The following is an 18135-nucleotide window of genomic DNA, read 5'->3' as shown; positions in this document are numbered from 1 at the left end:
GTCGTTAAGTGATGCATGACTGTATTTTATGTATTCTTTTATTTAGTCGAATTAGTGTGATCACTTAATGTCTGTTCATTTTGGGGGAAATTTTGGTTTGCAAAGCAGGGATGAATTTCTGTGATACTATATATGTATGAGTTGATGTATTCTACTATTTGAACATTAGGAAACAGCGATCAAATACATGACTGATGGATGTTTACTGAAACATATTCTGGGAGATCCAAATCTTACCAAATTCAGTGTCATTATTTTGGATGAAGCTCATGAGAGAACTCTAACTACAGTGAGTATTTTAATATATTGGTTATTTATTAGTTTACTTCTTCGGGGTAGCTTTTTAGTGTATAGAGAATTGTCTCTTCTTACTTACATTTTAATCTCTTGAAATGGGAATTCTTTGGTTAGGAGAGCAAAATATTTAAAATAAGGTGGTTGTTAGGTACACTTGTGACTTACTAGAAATTTACTTTTCTTTCAGGACATCTTATTTGGTTTATTGAAGAAGCTATTTCAGGAAAAGTCTCCTAATAGGAAAGAACATTTAAAGGTCGTGGTGATGTCAGCAACTATGGAACTTGCTAAGCTCTCTGCATTTTTTGGAAATTGTCCAATATTTGATATACCTGGAAGGCTTTATCCAGTCAGAGAAAAATTCTGCAATTTGATTGGCCCACGAGACAGAGAAAATACTGCGTATATTCAAGCGGTACTACTTGGCATCCTTTTTATGTCTTTTTTATATCTATGATTCTAGTTGACTGAGTAGTTTGATAATTCATTTGTTCCCTGTTATTTTAGTGGCAGCACTCATACGTCCTAGGACTTTTGATAACCAATTTAATTCTTCTGTGGAACAAGGAGAGGTATCGGGGGGAAGGCTGTATTTCCACTAGCATATTATGCTTGTGTTTCTTGGTTTAGATTGTGAAAGTGACCATGGATATCCATTTGAATGAAATGGCTGGAGACATCTTGGTTTTTCTGACTGGTAAGCATTCAGTGTCAGGTTTAAAATTTTTGCTTTTTATAAGAGGAGAATGTGGCACCACACTAGAGGGTTACCTTTTTTTGGAGATCTAAATTCTACTCATGTTGCCCTAGCTTTTTATGATTATCTGAATGGTGTTAGGTATTATGTCTTATGTAAGAAATATAGGCTAATTCTACACTGCCGTAAAAAAAACGTGTCTTATTAATAAACATATGTAAAACATGCTGACCTTTTATTAGAAAGATGTTAAATGGTAAAGTTGATATTTTTATTAGTCTGTCTTATATAGAGCTGTTACCACACTAAATGGTCCTGGATCTGAATGATTAACTCCATTATTTCAAGAGGCATCTTACCAGCTCCTTTCTTCTTTGAGCAGGGGAATGGTACTGTGTGATAGCAGTACATACGGTGCGGAATCCATGTCTCATAGACAAGCCTTTTTTGGAGGTCAAAAATAGAATAGTTAAATCTCAGACTAGTGTGATTCTTTAAGTAGCAGCATCTTGCTAACAGAAATGAGTCATTTCATCAGTCACCTCCTACTCTGCCTTGTACTGATGTTGGAAGTGAGACATTGTAACAATCTCTTGCCTTTTTGTGGTTACTTAAGTATTTTAAAATACACCTAAATGGAGTATCTCCTGGATTAGCTTCCTCTGTGGTGTTAACTTTACTGAGTCTTCCTCAAATACTTTGTTAACAAGATGAAAGGCTTGAAGATTAGAAACATTTTTAATTTTTTAGAGATTTAAATTCCTTGGAAACTGGCATTTCTACTATTTTTAATTTTATTGTTGAGATTTGGTACAACTTGTATGTTCATCTCCTTTATCTCAAATGAGAGATTTAAAATAACCATTATGCAAAAGGAATTTTAATCCAGAAGACTTTTTCATTCTTAAATTAATTTTGCTGTTCAATTGCTGACATTATTTTCCTCCCTTATTTCAGGTCAGTTTGAAATCGAAAAAAGTTGTGAGCTACTTTTTCAGATGGCAGAGTCTGTTGATTATGATTACGATGTTCAAGACACCACTCTAGATGGCTTGTTAATACTGCCGTGTTATGGATCTATGACAACAGGTAATTCTTCACTAGAACAGAAAATTTGATTTTTAAAAAACTTTTTATTGACTAATCATATACGTCCAGAAAAGTGCACAGATTGTAAGTGTTTAGGTCAATGAATTTCACAAACTGAACTTACCTTTGTAACTAACACCTAGATCATAAAACAGAGCATTAAGAGAACGAATATCCCTTGAGAGAAGTGATTTTTTTTCTTGAGGTCTTTTCACGTTTACTTTTTCACATGCCTTGGACACGTCCTCCTTAGTATTGAGAGTAGGCTATGTCCTCTCCCAGCAGAACAAAAATACTGTTGGTAATTTTTTGAAATGAGGACTATAATTTCTTGATTATAGTACCATAGGTCAAATCTAATTTGCTACTGTCACCGAATTTCTAGAAATTGTATATATACAGATATATCTGAGACTAAACACAGTGGATTGTTTTCTTTTTGAGTAGCCACACAGTCTGCTTTTCAAGAATAATGCTGTTCTTTTGTAAATTCAGAGAGCAAATGCAAACTTTTATAATTCTGATATTTGCTCATAATAAATGTTGTTGAATGAGGTTTAGAATTTGTTTTGTAACACTATTCTATTATGGAATTGGACTTCTAAAACTAAAGGGAAGTTAATTGTAGCCTCCTATTTGGAGTTTTGAATGGGATTAGCATTTAATGTAATGTAAAAAGCATTTAAATGTTTTTATATTTTTTGTGTGTTTTTGTTGAGTAAGTGGTTCTTATCCTTACATTAACAAAAAAAGTTTGGGAGTATATGTGTTGATAAATAACCATAGACCATGTGCTGTTTTGGAAATCTTTTTGTGATGATGTTAGGCCCTTGCTCTCAATACTGAAGTCTATTTTTAGATTTTTACGTCTTCAAGGGAATTCTTAGGGTCATTATTAGATATTTAAGGTTTTCATTGTTTTCTGGAGAATTGATCCATTGACTCTTTTATAATTTACTTTGTAACTGATCAAGTAATTCAAAACCCATTATGGTTGCTTTGTTATTAACCATTAACAATATACACATATTTTTTCTATATAAAGTAAAGAATTTTATTCTTTCCTTCTTACTACCACATTGAAAATAATGTTCTGTATCTGCTATTGCTTCTTGTTTAAACTTCTGGAAATCCAGTTTTTATACTATTAAAGGTTTCCAGTGACCTATTTCTCAAATCTTATGGCTTTTTCCCATTAGTTTGTATTTTGGTTTTGTGATAATAATAAGTCTCCTTGAAATGTCCTCTGGGATAATATTTAATTATCTGGTTACCACTTTTTCTCTAAAGCTACTGCCCTGCCACCCTCCCCAGCCTTTGTTTCCCTCTAACTGTGACTGCTCCCTGAGGTTGCATCCTTAGCTTGCTGTTTTCCTGGAATTCTCTGTTTTGGAGCGGTTGGCTCCTAAGACTCACCTGTCACTTCTCTGTGGATGCCTCCTGAAAGCTGTCTCTGGTTCGTTCTCCTGCACTCTAGACCTCCTGGGTCTCCTCAGGGCTCTCTGGTCTGTGCGTCATATCATCCTAGATCTTTCAATCCAAACATGGGGCAACTCCTACAGCTTTTCTTTTACCCTTGTCTCATCTAGATCTTCTTTTCCTTTTTTTATTGTCACTGTTAGAGTTGGGATCCTCAATTTGCTTTCCTGAGTTGTTAATGTAGCCTGCCAACCTGTTTTCTCTGATTAAGTTTACCATCCTACCTGCAGTGGTAAGCGTAATCTTCCAAAAGCACAGCTCTAATGTGTCAGTCTCCTGTTGGCTACCTTCAACCATTCCCTATTACCAACTGAATTAAAATGCCAACTTAGTAACTTGGCATTCATCGTCCTTCCACCATGACATCAACATGCCTTCAGCCATAATTTCTAGTGTGTGTGATTTTCTGTGTTGGCATACATGTGTAAACAGTAAAGATATGGGAGTGGGTGAGTAGAGCCATTAATGAAGAGTTTTCTTTGTTTATTTTAGTTTCCTTTCTGGTTCCAGGGGCACTATAAGGGTGATCCATGGTGATCCATTATGAGCATAATACTGTGTATTGCAGTGGTTTGTAACAGTGCAAAGAGGCATTCGGATAGAGCTGATGAAGTGTACTGAGTAATGGGTGAGGTGGAGTTGGATAAAGAAGGGAGCGAGTGGCAGGTTTCTGGGATCTTAGACTTTCTTTTTAAGCCTGGTTAATATAATACAGCACTTACTTCTTTATTATTGCTACTTTGGGTGATGGGAAGAGACACTATTAGGTTATTTCCTTTCTTTCTTTCTTTTTTTTTTTTGAGGAAGATTAGCCCTGAGCTAACATCTGCTGCCAATCCTCCTCTTTTTGCTGAGGAAGACTGGCCCTGAGCTAACATCCGTGCCCATCTTCCTCTACTTTTATATGTGGGATGCCTACCACAGCATGGCTGACCAAGCGGTGCCGTGTCTGCACCCGGGATCCAAACTGGCAAACCCTGGGCTGCCGAAGCAGAACGTGCACACTTAACTGCTGTGCCACCAGGCTGCCCCACTTTATTTTCTATTATGCTTCAGGAACTAAAAACTTGCACTTGGGAGTGAAGAGAGGCAAGAAGGATTTCCTGCTTGTAGCCTGTAGTGAAGTGGGTTCGTAAATGACCCATACTTGGGTTTAGTGAATAGGTAAAAATTATGAGGTGGATGTTTTATATTTGCTCTTATTTCTGGACTAGCCATGATGATGACTGACTTTTTTAAAGGGACATCTTAAAATATCTCCCTAATTGACATAGAAAATTCTCATCTGTCAAATGTGAAGAGGTGCAGTGTTATCCCTTCTATTACCAAGGTTATATGATCTTGCTCTCTGGGTTGAACTCCCTCTAACCTCTGTTGGTGATGTTCTGTCAAGCTCAAAATGTAGGAGGTATTTTTGATTCCTTTTCCTCCCACATTTTTTTTTGTGACTGTGTTTGCTGTTTCCTTAACTTGAACTCCCGTTTTTCCTTTTAGCGTCTCCTCTCACTGTCTGATGCTATTTCATTTCACGAGCACAACCAGCTTTATGAAAACCTTTCCTGATCCCACTCCTCACAGCTGGCTCTGATCTCTTCTTCATTTGAACCTCGTTGTGCTTTGCTGTACTTCTTATGGCACGTAACACATTCTACCTCGTGTTATGGTTGTCTCATCCCCTCTATGAGATCATGAACTTTTTGAGGGCAAGTACTATATTTTGACGATGTCCTGCTTAAATATTTGTTGAACTGAATTCCAGATTTTTGACTTTGTGCTGGCCATTCTGTTAATGTCTTGCGTCAAACACTATGTCTAGAGCTTATTCTTGTTTCTCTTAAAACTTTTTGCTCTTCTGACTTCCCACCTTTTGTTCAAGATATTGCAGTTCTTCATGTTTGTCATGCATCTAGGGAAAGCTGAGCCGCACAAGAATTTATGAACTGAAATATACCTATTAGTTCATAAGTGACAAATGTTTGCATGGAGTTAGACAATTTTAGCACTGAAAGTAATTATCTAGTTCAGCCTTTTTTGGAGGGTGGGGTCTCAGATTCTCTTAAAAAAGTAAGGAAAGCCATGGCTTCTTTCTCTAGAAAAATGCACATATACCCATATATATGTTTTTGCATAATTGGACTTCTTTATTTTACAGATAGAGGCTAAGTGATGTTCCTGAGGTCACATGGTAAATCTACATTTGATAACTGGTTATTTATTCCGTAATGGCTGATATGATAGTACATATGTTTCCAGAACACATGAAGAAAAGGAAAAGAACTTTACCTTGGATTAGTATACAACATTTTAAGTTGCCATATTTTCTTTTTTTTTAAAGATTGGCACCTGAGCTAACATCTGTTGCCAATCTTCTTTTTTTCTTTTCTTCTTCTTCTCCCCAAACCAGTACATAGTTATATATTCTAGTTGTAGGTCCTTCTGGCTCTGCTCTGTGGGATGCTGCCTCAGCATGGCCTGATGACTGGTGCTAGGTCTGTGCCCAGTATCTGAACTGGCGAAACCCTGGGCCGCTGAAGCAGAGCATGTGAACTTAACCACTCGGCTACGGGGCTGGCTCCATAGTGTACAACATTTTAAAAGAGGAAAAACTGCCACTTAGATTATTTCATAAATCCAAAAATAGTTTTCTTTTCTTTCTTTCTTCTTCCTGCAAAACAAAGATTTTACCTCATATGGCAAGTAACTAGAATTTGACTTTGTCTATGACAATTTCCTTAAATGTTAAGATTAAAAATGTTGGTGAATAAGGCTAGTGAGCTTCACCTAACAACTTTTACTCTATTTTACTCTATGTGGAGTCTCCCCAAATGGGAAAATTTTTCTTTTGAAGAAAATACATACTTTAAAAGAAAATAAAATTAGCAAAGTAAGAAAAATAAATGTACTCAGATCCCAGCAACATGATTAAGTGATAATCACTATTAATATTTTGAGGTATATTGTTCTGAACTTTTTATTTGTACATTTAAATGTGTTTTTATTGTTTAGTTTTTTTTTTTTTTTTTAAAGATTTTATTTTTTCCTTTTTCTCCCCAAAGCCCCCCGGTACATAGTTGTATATTCTTCGTTGTGGGTTCTTCTAGTTGTGGCATGTGGGACGCTGCCTCAGCGTGGTCTGACGAGCAGTGCCATGTCCGTGCCCAGGATTCGAACCGACGAAACACTGGTCCGCCTGCAGCAGAGCGCACGAACTTAACCACTCGGCCACGGGGCCAGCCCCATATTGTTTAGTTTTTTTAACAAAAGATGGGATTATGTTATATATGCTCTTTTACATTTTTCTTTTTCGCTGTTTGTAGAAATTCTAAAAGTATAGAAAAGTACACACACAAAAAATCCATTCCCCACCATGCAGAATGAACACTGTTAGTGTGTCAAAATATTTGCTCCAATTTTCTTTTAAGAAAAAGTACTCAATTGAGGAAAAATTATGCAGTATCATTATAAAGAATGCAAGCAGTGTACAATACAAAGGTAAAAGTAAAGAAATTGCCTCAAATCCCTCCATCCAGAAATAACCATCTTTAATACTAGGAAAAACATTATTCAGACCTGTGTACATGTGTGTATACATCTAGAAGGGTGTGTAAGTAGATAGGTAGGTTGATAGAAACACTTTCTACAAGTGAGATTGTACTATTAGTTGCTTTTCAAAAAAGTATTTAATTTTATTTGAATTTACTTAAAGGAATTACTAAACTTCAAGTAAATCTTTCTTTACCACATGAGATATTTTACAAAAGATTGCTTTAAGTTTAAAAAGATGAAAGTATTAAGCTGAGGGTAATATCTTCTTTTTAGATCATATTTGATTGGAGATCTTATCTGTTGACTCTGATTTGAAAGATGAAGACTTAAGTACTTTTGCTCTTCTATATTCTCCCCTTATGATTTTTGTTAGTTATTTTTACATTGTTCAGATGCATTCAGTGTTAGCCATCAATCCTTTTACCATGGTTTTTCCATTCCTAAGTTACTTTTGGTTAATTTTAGATTGTCTGGATTTTAACTTCTTTTTTAATAGAAGGGTTCTTGAGTGTTATTTTTTTTGTTCTTCTTTTATGTTTGAGAATGTCTGGCTTTTGCCTTTGTACTTGAACTACATCTTGGCTGGGTTTTATGTTCTTGGGTCACACTTTCTTTTCCTTAGAACTTGGTAGACGTTGTCCAGTTGTCTTCTGGCATTGAATGTTGCTGCGAAGAAGTCTGAGGCCAGCCTGATTTTTTTTCCCTTCCTTGTAAGTCATTTGCTTTTTCTGTCTGATTGCCTGAAAATTTCTGTTTTATCCTTAAAGTTCAATAGTTTTAGTTAGGATATTTTTTGGTGTTGAGTGTTTTATATTAAAACTTCCTGAATTTGATGTGCTCTTTTTAAAAATCAACTTTATTTAGGTATAATTTATATACAATAAACTGTGCCTGTTTTAAGTATACAGTTCAGTGAGTTTTGACAAATGTACATGCTGGTGTAACCAAACCCTACAAACAAGATGAACTTTTCTAATGTGCTCTTTTGATCTGCAAATTCTTTTGTATTTCAGGGAAATTCTCTTGTGTTCTATTTTTGAGTATAACTTTTGTCTATTTATTGGCTTCTCTACTTCAAGGATACCAATTATTCTTATGTTGGATTGCCTGTCTTCCATATTTTTTTAACTTCCTTCTAGTTACTTTATCTTTTTCAACTACATTTACTGATTATCTCAAGCCTTTTCTCTGTGTCAGGATTTTGATTTTTAGCTATATTAGTAAGAATTCTCAAGATATTTTTGACTCACCCAAAAATAACTTTGAGGGAGGGGTATAGATTTTGAGCTGAGCAGTGTATCTCTTTGTTCTGGTCCAAAATAGTCATCTTTTTCACCTCTTTGATTGACAGTTTCTGTTTATTGCTTTCAGTTATATTCCTTTTACAGACACACACACATGTATACACACTCTCTCTCTCAGACACATTTCTGCTTTGGGATCTTTTTGGGGGAATTTGGGACAAGAAATTCTATGAGGGAGTTTCATATACATGTATCTTAGAAGTATTACTCCTTTAAGAGTGTTGAGTGATCTCTCCTCAATATCCTTATTTTTTGGTAGACTTGGAGCATCTTTCTACCTCTTTGCCAATTTTCCCCTCCCGTTAATAACATCCTAATATCTTGTTAGGTACTGGCATAGATGGGGTAAAGTATATCTGAATCTTTCTTCAGCAGGAAGATCAGAAAATGGAGATGATCATGAGAATTGCTGTATCTTTTTTTTTGTTTTTTGGTGAGGAAGGTTCACTCTGAGCTAACATCCGTTGCCAGTCTTCCTCTTTTTTTGACCTGAGGAGGATTAGCCCTGAGCTAACATCTGTGCCAATCTTCTCTATTTTTTTTTTCTGTATGTGGGTTGCTGCCACAACATGGCTTGATGAGTCGTGTAGGTCCGCACCTGGGATCCAAACCTGTGAACCCAGACTGTCAAAGCAGAGCATGCCAGACTTAACCACTAGGCCATGGGCCAGCCTGAGAATTGCTACATCTTAGTGAAAGTATTCAATTTCCCCTTTCCTTTCTAGAGAGTGAGAATGTACTTTAGGATATATGTATTTAACTTTTTTCCAAACCTTTATGAACAAACATAAAACTGCATGCATTCAGACTTGTGAAAGATGGTTTTGAAATATGTAGGTGAAATGTAAATGTGAAATGTAAAGGTGAGTCATGTCAAAACAGCAGTTTCAGGACTTTTAAATTAATTACAGTGAACAGAATGGCAAATGAAACTGAAATTTTGCTTGAACTGAAGGCTAAAACAAATTAGGTACTTTTAGAAATGGGTAGATTGAAAAACAGACTTGATTATAGATAAATATGTTCAGAAAGGACATTGCTAATATATGTAAAATTTTATAAATAATGTGGAATTTTAAAGGTAGAAGGATCTTAATTTATTATTTATATAATGCATTTTTTAATTTATCAATTCATTCAACTTTATTGAGCACTTTCTATGGTCCAGGCATTGTTCTAGCTACCGGGGATATGTCATAATTAAAGAAAGTCCTCGTTCTTATAGAGCTACATTGTAGTAAATAAATAATAAATAAATGTATAAACCTATAATTCAAACTTTTGTTTGTTGTTAGTGCTGTTAAGTTGATTCTGACCCCTAGTGACCCTGTGTACAGCAGAGGGGAGCTCTGCTCGGTCTTTCCATGCCATCCTCTCACTTTCCAGTGCTATATCAGATAATGCTCCACTGCTATTCATTTGGTTTTCATGGTCAATTTTTCCAGAAGTGGATGTCCATGTCCTTCTTCCTAGTCTGTCGTAGTCTGGAAGTTCTGTTGAAACCTGTCCACCATGGGTGACCCTGCTGGTATTTGAAATACCACTGGCATAGCTTTCAGCATGGCAGCAACATGCAGCCATCACAGTATGACCACTGACAGATGGGTGGTGTGATTCCTTGGCTAGGAAGCCAACCCAGGCCCTAGTGATGAGAGTGCTGAATCTTAACCCCTAGACCACCTGGCGTAATTTGGACTACAAAGTAGTATATAACTCCTTTGAACCATCTGGAAGAAGTGAGTTGCCTAAATCTAGGAAATACCTAAAAAATAATTTTTAACACTTAATGTTTTTCACCAGATCTTCAAATCTGGAAGTAATAGATCTTTTTAGAATTATTTTTGTATTTATGTCAAAATTTCTCTGCAGGACACCCTGCAGAATAAAAGACCAGAGAACATAAGACACTTACAAAAGATACCTGTAGAGAAATTTTTTTTTTTTAAGCTGCCTTTCGGTGCTTGGTCCCCTGGCCGAGTGGCTAAGTTTGTGTGCTCCGCTTTGGCAGCCCAGGGTTTCGCCAGTTTGGATCCTGGGTGTGGACATGGCACTACTCATCAAGCCATGCTGAGGCGGCATCCCACATGCCACAACTGGAAGGACCCACAACTAAAAATACACAAGGGTGTACTGGGGGGCTTTGGGGAGAAAAAAGGAAAAATAAAACCTTTAAGAAGAAAAAAAAAAGCTGGCTTTTCAGCACTTTTTTACTTGTGAAATTAATTTCAGAATGATGTGGAAGAATAGCAACGTTACTCAACTTGGTTTTAAATTTGCCTGTCTATATGTAAATCATGGGCAGGCCACTTGATCTCTCTGGGCTTTAGTTTTCTCACCTGTAAAATGGGATCGTTGGCCTAGTTCCATGATTTTAAAACTGCACTCATCTATGCCACTTCTTTTCTTCCTCATAATAGTTCAACTTTAGTCTGTTGTATATATTGGAAATACATGGGTCTTTGCAAGATTTTATTTGAAAACAGGTTAAGATTTTCTTGGCTGCTGAAAAAAAAACGACTTGAAGTTGCTCAAATAGAAAAAGTGAATTTTCTAAACAAATATGGGCATATCTCATGGAAATCAAAAGGCATTTAAAAATTTTTTTCTTTTAAAAATATTTATGTACTTATTGTTCTAATATGTAATGTACAGTAGTAAACACATAAGTTTAAAGGATGTTATGAAAAATATAAATACTAATAATTTCTTTTCATACCCCAGTAGATAGACTTTTGTACTCTCTGGAGTGATTACTCCTAATTTTTGGAGATCATTGGAATAGATGGTCCACCCAAATACCTTGCTTTAAAGTTCCTTGACTTCTTTAGCTTAAGAGATCTTTTCCTTCATCCTACATCAGCTGCCCATTCAAAATGTTACCTCCTGGACTTTGTCATTAACATCATTTCTGATCTCAGTTTTAAACATCTTTCTGTTGATTACTTCCTGGTTCTGCCAACTCACTCTACTGTTCCTAATTCAAGAATTTTCACAATGCATTGAGACCTGTCGGTTACTGTCCTTAACTATCTCCTTTTGTCCTTACTGCAATGAGTTCCTTGTACACATTCTTAACTCTCTTGTCCTGTTCTCTGCTTAACCTGGCAGGAGAGCAAGTCTAGCCAAATATATCTTTCTACTTATTCTAAACCCAGGCCTGGGAAGTGCCAGGAACCCAGAAGTATGCTTTTGTCAACTCTCATGGCTGATTCATTCTTTTCTCTCTTTAGACTAGCTTTCTCTCTTCCATGTATATTAGTCACTTCCCTGTGGTTCACAAGTTTATTTTTCCTCTTTGCAAGAGACTAGCCTAATCAAATTGAACATCTCTTGGACATTATTCCAAATTCACAGGAGAATCAGATTGGCCCAGCTTGGGGGAGATGTTTTTATCCTTGGTGCCATAAACTATGGCCAGAGGAGCAAGGTGTACCATACTATAAGCATTGCTGCTGGGGCCCACCCTTTGGGATGTGTGGGTAGTAGAAATGAGTGCGGCATTACTTGTTTAGAGAGGTAATCATGAGTTGGGAAGACACCCGAAAAAGGAAAAACCGCTTAGTTAATCAGTCTTTCATGCAGAGAGAGGTCGTTAATCTGTAGTCCATGGATGAGTTTCAGAGAGTCCCTGAGCACCCTGAAATTGTTGGAGATTTCTTTTGTTGTGTGTACATGCGTGCCTTTTAATGGAGAAGAGGTCCGTAGTTTTTAAATATTCTCAAAGGGAGTTATGACCTACATAAATGACTCTGCTGTAGGATTTATTTTAGCAGTGATAATCTGTGATGCCATGGATCTAGAAATCTTAACAGTGAAAGGTGAGGAGAAAGTAGTTTTTGCTATTATATTTTGAGTTCAAGATAATTAAAGAGGTGGAGAAAACAACTTTTAATGAAATGAGTTTTTCAAAACTCGAGTTTGACAAATGCACGTTGTAAATTAGTGTTTTCTCTTTGCATATATTTTAGATCAACAGAGGAGAATATTTTTGCCACCTCCACCTGGAATTAGAAAGTGTGTCATATCCACCAATATTTCGGCAACATCTTTGACAATAGATGGAATCAGGTACAACTTTTAAAGCCAAGGAAGCCACTTAACTAATCATAATACATTGAGTTTGCTTCTCTGTGCCCTCCTCTAATTCCCTTCTCACCTACTTAGCTTGTGATCACCTATCATTTTTTGTAATTATTGATTGCTGTAAATAGGAAATGGAGTAGGAGGTGTGCATAGTATTTCTGTTCACACTTTTTAACTACTTGTACTTGGCAACTTGTAGCTTTCTCTTCCCAAATTTAAGATTATGCATAATGCTTCATGAGTTTCGTTAGATAGGAAGCCAAACCTGTTTTTCTATACTCCCGTTACCAGCATATACCTAAGATGATCTGATATTCCCTTCTCACCTGACAGCTCCATTTGATAGAGCAAGCTTTGTATATCCAAGGGTTTATCAGGAAATACTGTTTCTCTCTTCTCGTCTTTTTGTGAAGATGAGAAGATGATGCAGGTCTCTTATAGTTTCTAATTGTATTTTTTGGTGAGGAAAATTGGTCCTGAGCTAACATGTGTTGCCGATCTTCCTCTTTTTGCTTGAGGAAGATTGTCCCTGAGCTAACATCCTTGCCAGTCTTCCTCCATTTTGTATGTGGGACACCGCCACAGCATGGCTTGATGAGTGGTGTGTAGGTCCACGCCCAGGATCCAAACCTGCAAACCCCTGGCTGCTGAAGCAGAGCATGTGAACTTAAGCACTACACCACCGGGCTAGCCTCTTGGTCTCTTATTTTTTCATGTAATCAATTGTACCATCAGATTTTTGAGTAAATTTAATGGAGAAACACTTGGAAATTTTAAGTCTAGACTGATAGCTAATGTAAAGTTCTTTCAGACTGTTAAATCCCTTTTGGATATTTATCTTTTACTTGGTATATTTTATATACTTAACTAAATCTGTCTGTCTGCCACAGGAAGGCTGGACCTGAATCCCAAGAGATCCTATGTATTTCTTTTGGGTAAAATGATCACCCAGATCTGAGAAGAAGTTTAATTTCATCTGTTTTTCTCCTTTACTTTAAAAATAATGTTTTTATTAAGGGCTTAAGGGAGTAGCTCTCCTGAGTAAATTAACCTCTGTAATTTTCTGTTTCCAGCAAAGGCAAAAGTCATTAAATAGCATGTTTCAGAATGTTCCCTTAGTGAATGATAGACTCACTGCTATTCCTAACTTAATTTTTTACCTGACTTGTTCTCTGATTAATCGTCTTAAAATAGTATTGTTAAAGGCTAGCTGGAATTAGATTCTGAACCTGTTAGAATGATCTAGAGCTGGCTTCCAAGTTTTTTTTTAGAAGAGAAATTCATATAACCTAAAATTAACATTTAAAAGTGAACAGTTAAGTAGTATTGAGCACATTTACAATGTTGTGCAACCACCAACTCTATCTAGTTCTAAAACATTTTCATCACTCCAAAATAAAACCCGAGACCTTTTAAGCCGTTGCTCCCCATTCTCCCCTAGCCCCCTAGCAACCATTGGCCTACTTTCTATTTCTGTAGATATCCTGTTCTGGATATTTCATATAAATGGCATCATACAATATGTGACCTTTTGTGTCTAGTTTCTTTCACTCAGTGTGTTTTTGAGGTTTATCTACATTGTAGGATGTGTCAGTCCTTCATTCCTTTTTATGGCTGAATAATATTCCATGATATGTATATAATATAATTTGTTCATTCAACCCTTAATTGTTAATAAACATTCAGGTTGTTTCTACCTTTTGGCTCTTATGAATAGTGATACTATGAACATATGTCTACAAGTATTTGTTAAGTACTTATTTTCATTTCTTTTGGGTGTATACTTCGGAATGGAATTTCTGGGTCATATAATAATTCTGCATTTAACATTTTGAGGAACCTCATTTTCCACATTGGCTGAACCAGTTTATATTTCTACGAGCAATGTATGAGGGTCTCACTTTCCTGACTTTCGAGTTCTACACCTAGCAAAAGTCCCTGTGTTGTTATTTTGGTAGAAAAGGAGAACCCAAGTGGTTAAAAATTGATGTTTTTCCTTATTTTCTAGAAACTTAATTTGTTTTCATTCTCCTTAGATACGTGGTAGATGGTGGCTTCGTGAAACAGTTAAATCACAATCCCAGGTTAGGGTTGGACATCCTGGAAGTGGTTCCAATTTCAAAGTAAGTCTCTATGTCAAGCCTTTTTGTTTGAAGAAGAGTTGATTAGATAATTTCTAGCTGGTTTGGCGGTAGGAAGTTAATTACTTAGGAAACCCACAGAACATTTTGGGGACCTGTTTTTTCTCTTCTAAAGGAGTGAGGCGCTGCAGCGAAGTGGCCGAGCTGGCAGGACTTCCTCAGGAAAGTGCTTTCGGATCTATAGTAAAGATTTTTGGAACCAGTGTATGCCTGACCATGTGATCCCTGAGATTAAGAGAACTAGTTTGACATCTGTGGTTCTGACCTTAAAGTGCCTTGCCATACATGATGTTATAAGGTATGTAGATAACTTGAAAAAAAAATTTGTCAGATTGGAGCCAGGTTACTCCTCAGAAATTCTTCTGAAGTATTTGACTCATACATCCCTACAGTTCAAGGTTCAACTAAACCCAAATAAAAGGCTCTTTGCATTGCTTTACTGTGATTTGATCCCTTGCTCATATTTTAACCTTGGCTTCATGGGGTGCCTCCTGCTGATGTTTATTTGGATCATTTAGTGACAACTATTTATCTATAATCAAAAGTATATAATGACCTTAGATCAGTCAGAAAGTGTTTTTTTGCAGCATCTTTTGTGTGGCCAGCATTGTGCCTAGTCCTGTGAGAGACACTAATACTCTGTGGTAGCTTTTTGCTTTCACTAACCTTAAGTTATATTGGGGAAACAAGATTCAGACACAAGAAGCAAAGAATAGAACAGTGGTTAAATTAATAAAATGTTTAGCTATATAATTAAGTGGTATAGGACATAGTATTGTTGTAGGGGCTTGAAATTTCATGTTATACATGGTAGAGGAAGTAATGAAGGAAAGTACTGTCTTGGTCTTAATTTTGGTTTTAATAGTCTGGAAATGTAAAAATATGAGGAACTTTGAGAGAAGATGACCATGCATTCTTTAAATTCACAGTAAGAGGGGAAGTAATTATTAGGTGCATCCAAATATGTATTGTATACTCTTGGAAAGCCAATTCAAAAATTTTTTGGATATTTATTGTAAGACTAGATATTTTCTAAATAAGACTATAGATCCTAGAAAGAGGAAAGCATGTAATACATAAAATACTAACTGTAACCATAAATGATACCAATGAGAAAGAAGAGCCATTTGAAGAACTCCGAGAGGCCAAATAGAAAGCTTTCAAATGAACCCAGATTTAAAAATAATATTCATGGGTGCCGGCCCCATGGCCGAGTGGTTAAGTTCATGTGCTCTGCTTCGGTGGCCCAGGGTTTCTCTGGTTTGAATCCTGGGTGCGGACATGGCACTGCTCATCAGGCCGTGCTGTGGTGGCATCCCACATGCCACAACTAGAAGGGCACACAACTGAAAATACACAGCTATGTACCAGGGGGCTTTGGGGAGAAAAAGGAAAAATAAAATCTTAAAAAAAAAAAAAATAATATTCACAAGGGATACCAGAGCAGCCTGTAACCGAGAATAAATATATATTAGAAAAATAGGAACAATAATTAGTTAATATCATCTGCACTGAGTTATTTTTCCATCTTAAGTCCCCAAAATGGTAGAGACCAGAAATTTTAAAAAACCAAACTTGTCTCCCACTCTTTTTAAGATGTGTGTAGAATAAGGAGTGATAGAACCAGTATTTGAGATAGATGGTATAGTGTTTATAGATGACAGAAAGAAAAAGGAGCTTTTAAATTATTATTTTGCTTCCCCTTTCTCCTCCATCAAGAATGATTTTAAAATTGAAAAGATAAGAACAAGTCTAGATAAGAAGGAATTGATGACCAATATGGATTAGGAAATAATGAGAGAAAACCTAACGATCGTAAATGAATTTATCTTGAGACTTTAGACATTATTTCCATGGTACACAAAGAATTTGCAGATTTAACGTCAGAGGTATTGTGGGTTGTTTATGAGAAATTATGTAGAACAGATCACCAGAAGAAATGCAAATGTCTTGATTTTTCTGTTTAGAAAAGGGGCAGATTCTGGAAACAACTGTTGAGTACGCTTGCATTGATTCGTAGTAAATTTCAGCATAGCTTATTGGAAAATGGTTTTAGAGAATTCAATGGTGATATATAATAGCATGAATAAAAATGGTTCACAAAGAATATGTCATTATAAACCATTTCCTTTTCAGTTTGAAGATAGGACCATCCACATAATGGGTGCCCCACAAGAATTTATTGAATGATAACCTTAATGTCTCTTGTTTTCAACACAATATTTAACATGATTACATTTGACATCTTTGTGGATAAGGAAGTGACAGTACTGCTGAATAGAGTACAGTTGCCAAATAGCCAAATCCAGAAAGTATTAATTGCTTAGTTTAGCCTAGATGGAAGTTTTACTTGTAGCATGCTGATCTTTGCTCTCTCCTGATAAGCACTTTTAATGAAAATATTAAATAAAGATATGGAAGTTATGATTATCAGATTTCTGGAAAATGTCTTGATATCTAGTTGGTAGATGATTAAAACCAAGATTTAGAATGATCTCAATAGGCCGGAACCTTGGGCAAAAATCAGTGGTAAAAGTCTGAAAGGATACATCTTTTATTCTGTGTTTTGGTTGTACCTTAAGGGAATTCATATGGAAAAGATCTAAAACTATAAGATCACCACAAACTTAATATAAGCTTACAATTATTATTCTGTAAAAATTTTTTTAAAAATTCCCATTGGCATAGACTTTGGTTATATTGATAGACTGCAAAGTCCAGATGACTGGCAATTATAGCACTTCTGTTCTAAGTTGGTCACTCTACATTTGGAGTTCAGTATTGGATGTTGTCATGTTTTATGAGGAGTTTGACAAACTAGATAGAGTGTTTCTAAAAGATGGTAATTAGGTATGGCGGGTCTCTTAGAAACCAAATAATATGAGGAGTGCTTCACAGAATTGGCAATTGATAGAATGAAGAGAGAAAAACAATTGTAGTTTTTACAAATCTGAAAGGGTTTTTATTTAGAAGAGGTAGCTGACTAGTTTGGTATTGCTCTAGGACAGAGGTCGCAAACTATGGTCCAGACTCACTGACTGTTTTTGTAAATAAAATTTGTTGAAACACAGCCATTCATGTATGTATGGTGACTTTTGCTATAACAGCAGAGTTGAGTAATTGTGACAGAAACCATATGGCCTGCAAAACCTAAAATATTTACTATCTGGACTTTTACAGAAAATGTTTGCCGACTTTTTGCTCTAGAAGATACCAGGACTCGTTGGTACAAGTTGTAGGAATGCTGACTGTAGAGCAGTCTCCAGGATTTTTGATTGTTTTTATTTTATTTTATTTTTTTTATTTTTATTATTTTTTTTTGAGGAAGATCAGCCCTGAGCTAACATCTGCTGCCAATCCTCCTCTTTTTGCTGAGGAAGACTGGCCCTGAGCTAACATCCGTGCCCATCTTCCTCTGTTTTATATGTGGGACGCCTACCACAGCATGGCTTTTGCTAAGCGGTGCCATGTCCGTACCCGGAATCCGAACCAGCGAACC

At 36.1% G+C, this 18135-nt stretch overlaps 1 protein-coding gene across 1 annotated transcript in view; it reads left to right on the top strand.

Moving 5' to 3' along the window:
* DHX40 (DEAH-box helicase 40) overlaps window positions 1–18135 on the top strand; it is a 48298-nt gene that overhangs the window by 4219 nt on the left and 25944 nt on the right. Inside the window, exons 4-10 of the mRNA XM_046676090.1 lie at window positions 170–289; window positions 485–712; window positions 928–994; window positions 1952–2083; window positions 12381–12480; window positions 14532–14618; window positions 14752–14934. Coding sequence (XP_046532046.1) covers window positions 170–289; window positions 485–712; window positions 928–994; window positions 1952–2083; window positions 12381–12480; window positions 14532–14618; window positions 14752–14934 — 917 coding nt within the window. The remainder of the gene's footprint in view (window positions 1–169; window positions 290–484; window positions 713–927; window positions 995–1951; window positions 2084–12380; window positions 12481–14531; window positions 14619–14751; window positions 14935–18135) is intronic.

The sequence above is a fragment of the Equus quagga genome, chromosome 11 (genome assembly GCF_021613505.1).
Source record: "Equus quagga isolate Etosha38 chromosome 11, UCLA_HA_Equagga_1.0, whole genome shotgun sequence".
NCBI classification, from domain to species: domain Eukaryota; kingdom Metazoa; phylum Chordata; class Mammalia; order Perissodactyla; family Equidae; genus Equus; species Equus quagga.
Note: the sequence above shows the minus strand (reverse complement) of the source record. Positions and strands in the feature narration are given on the sequence as shown.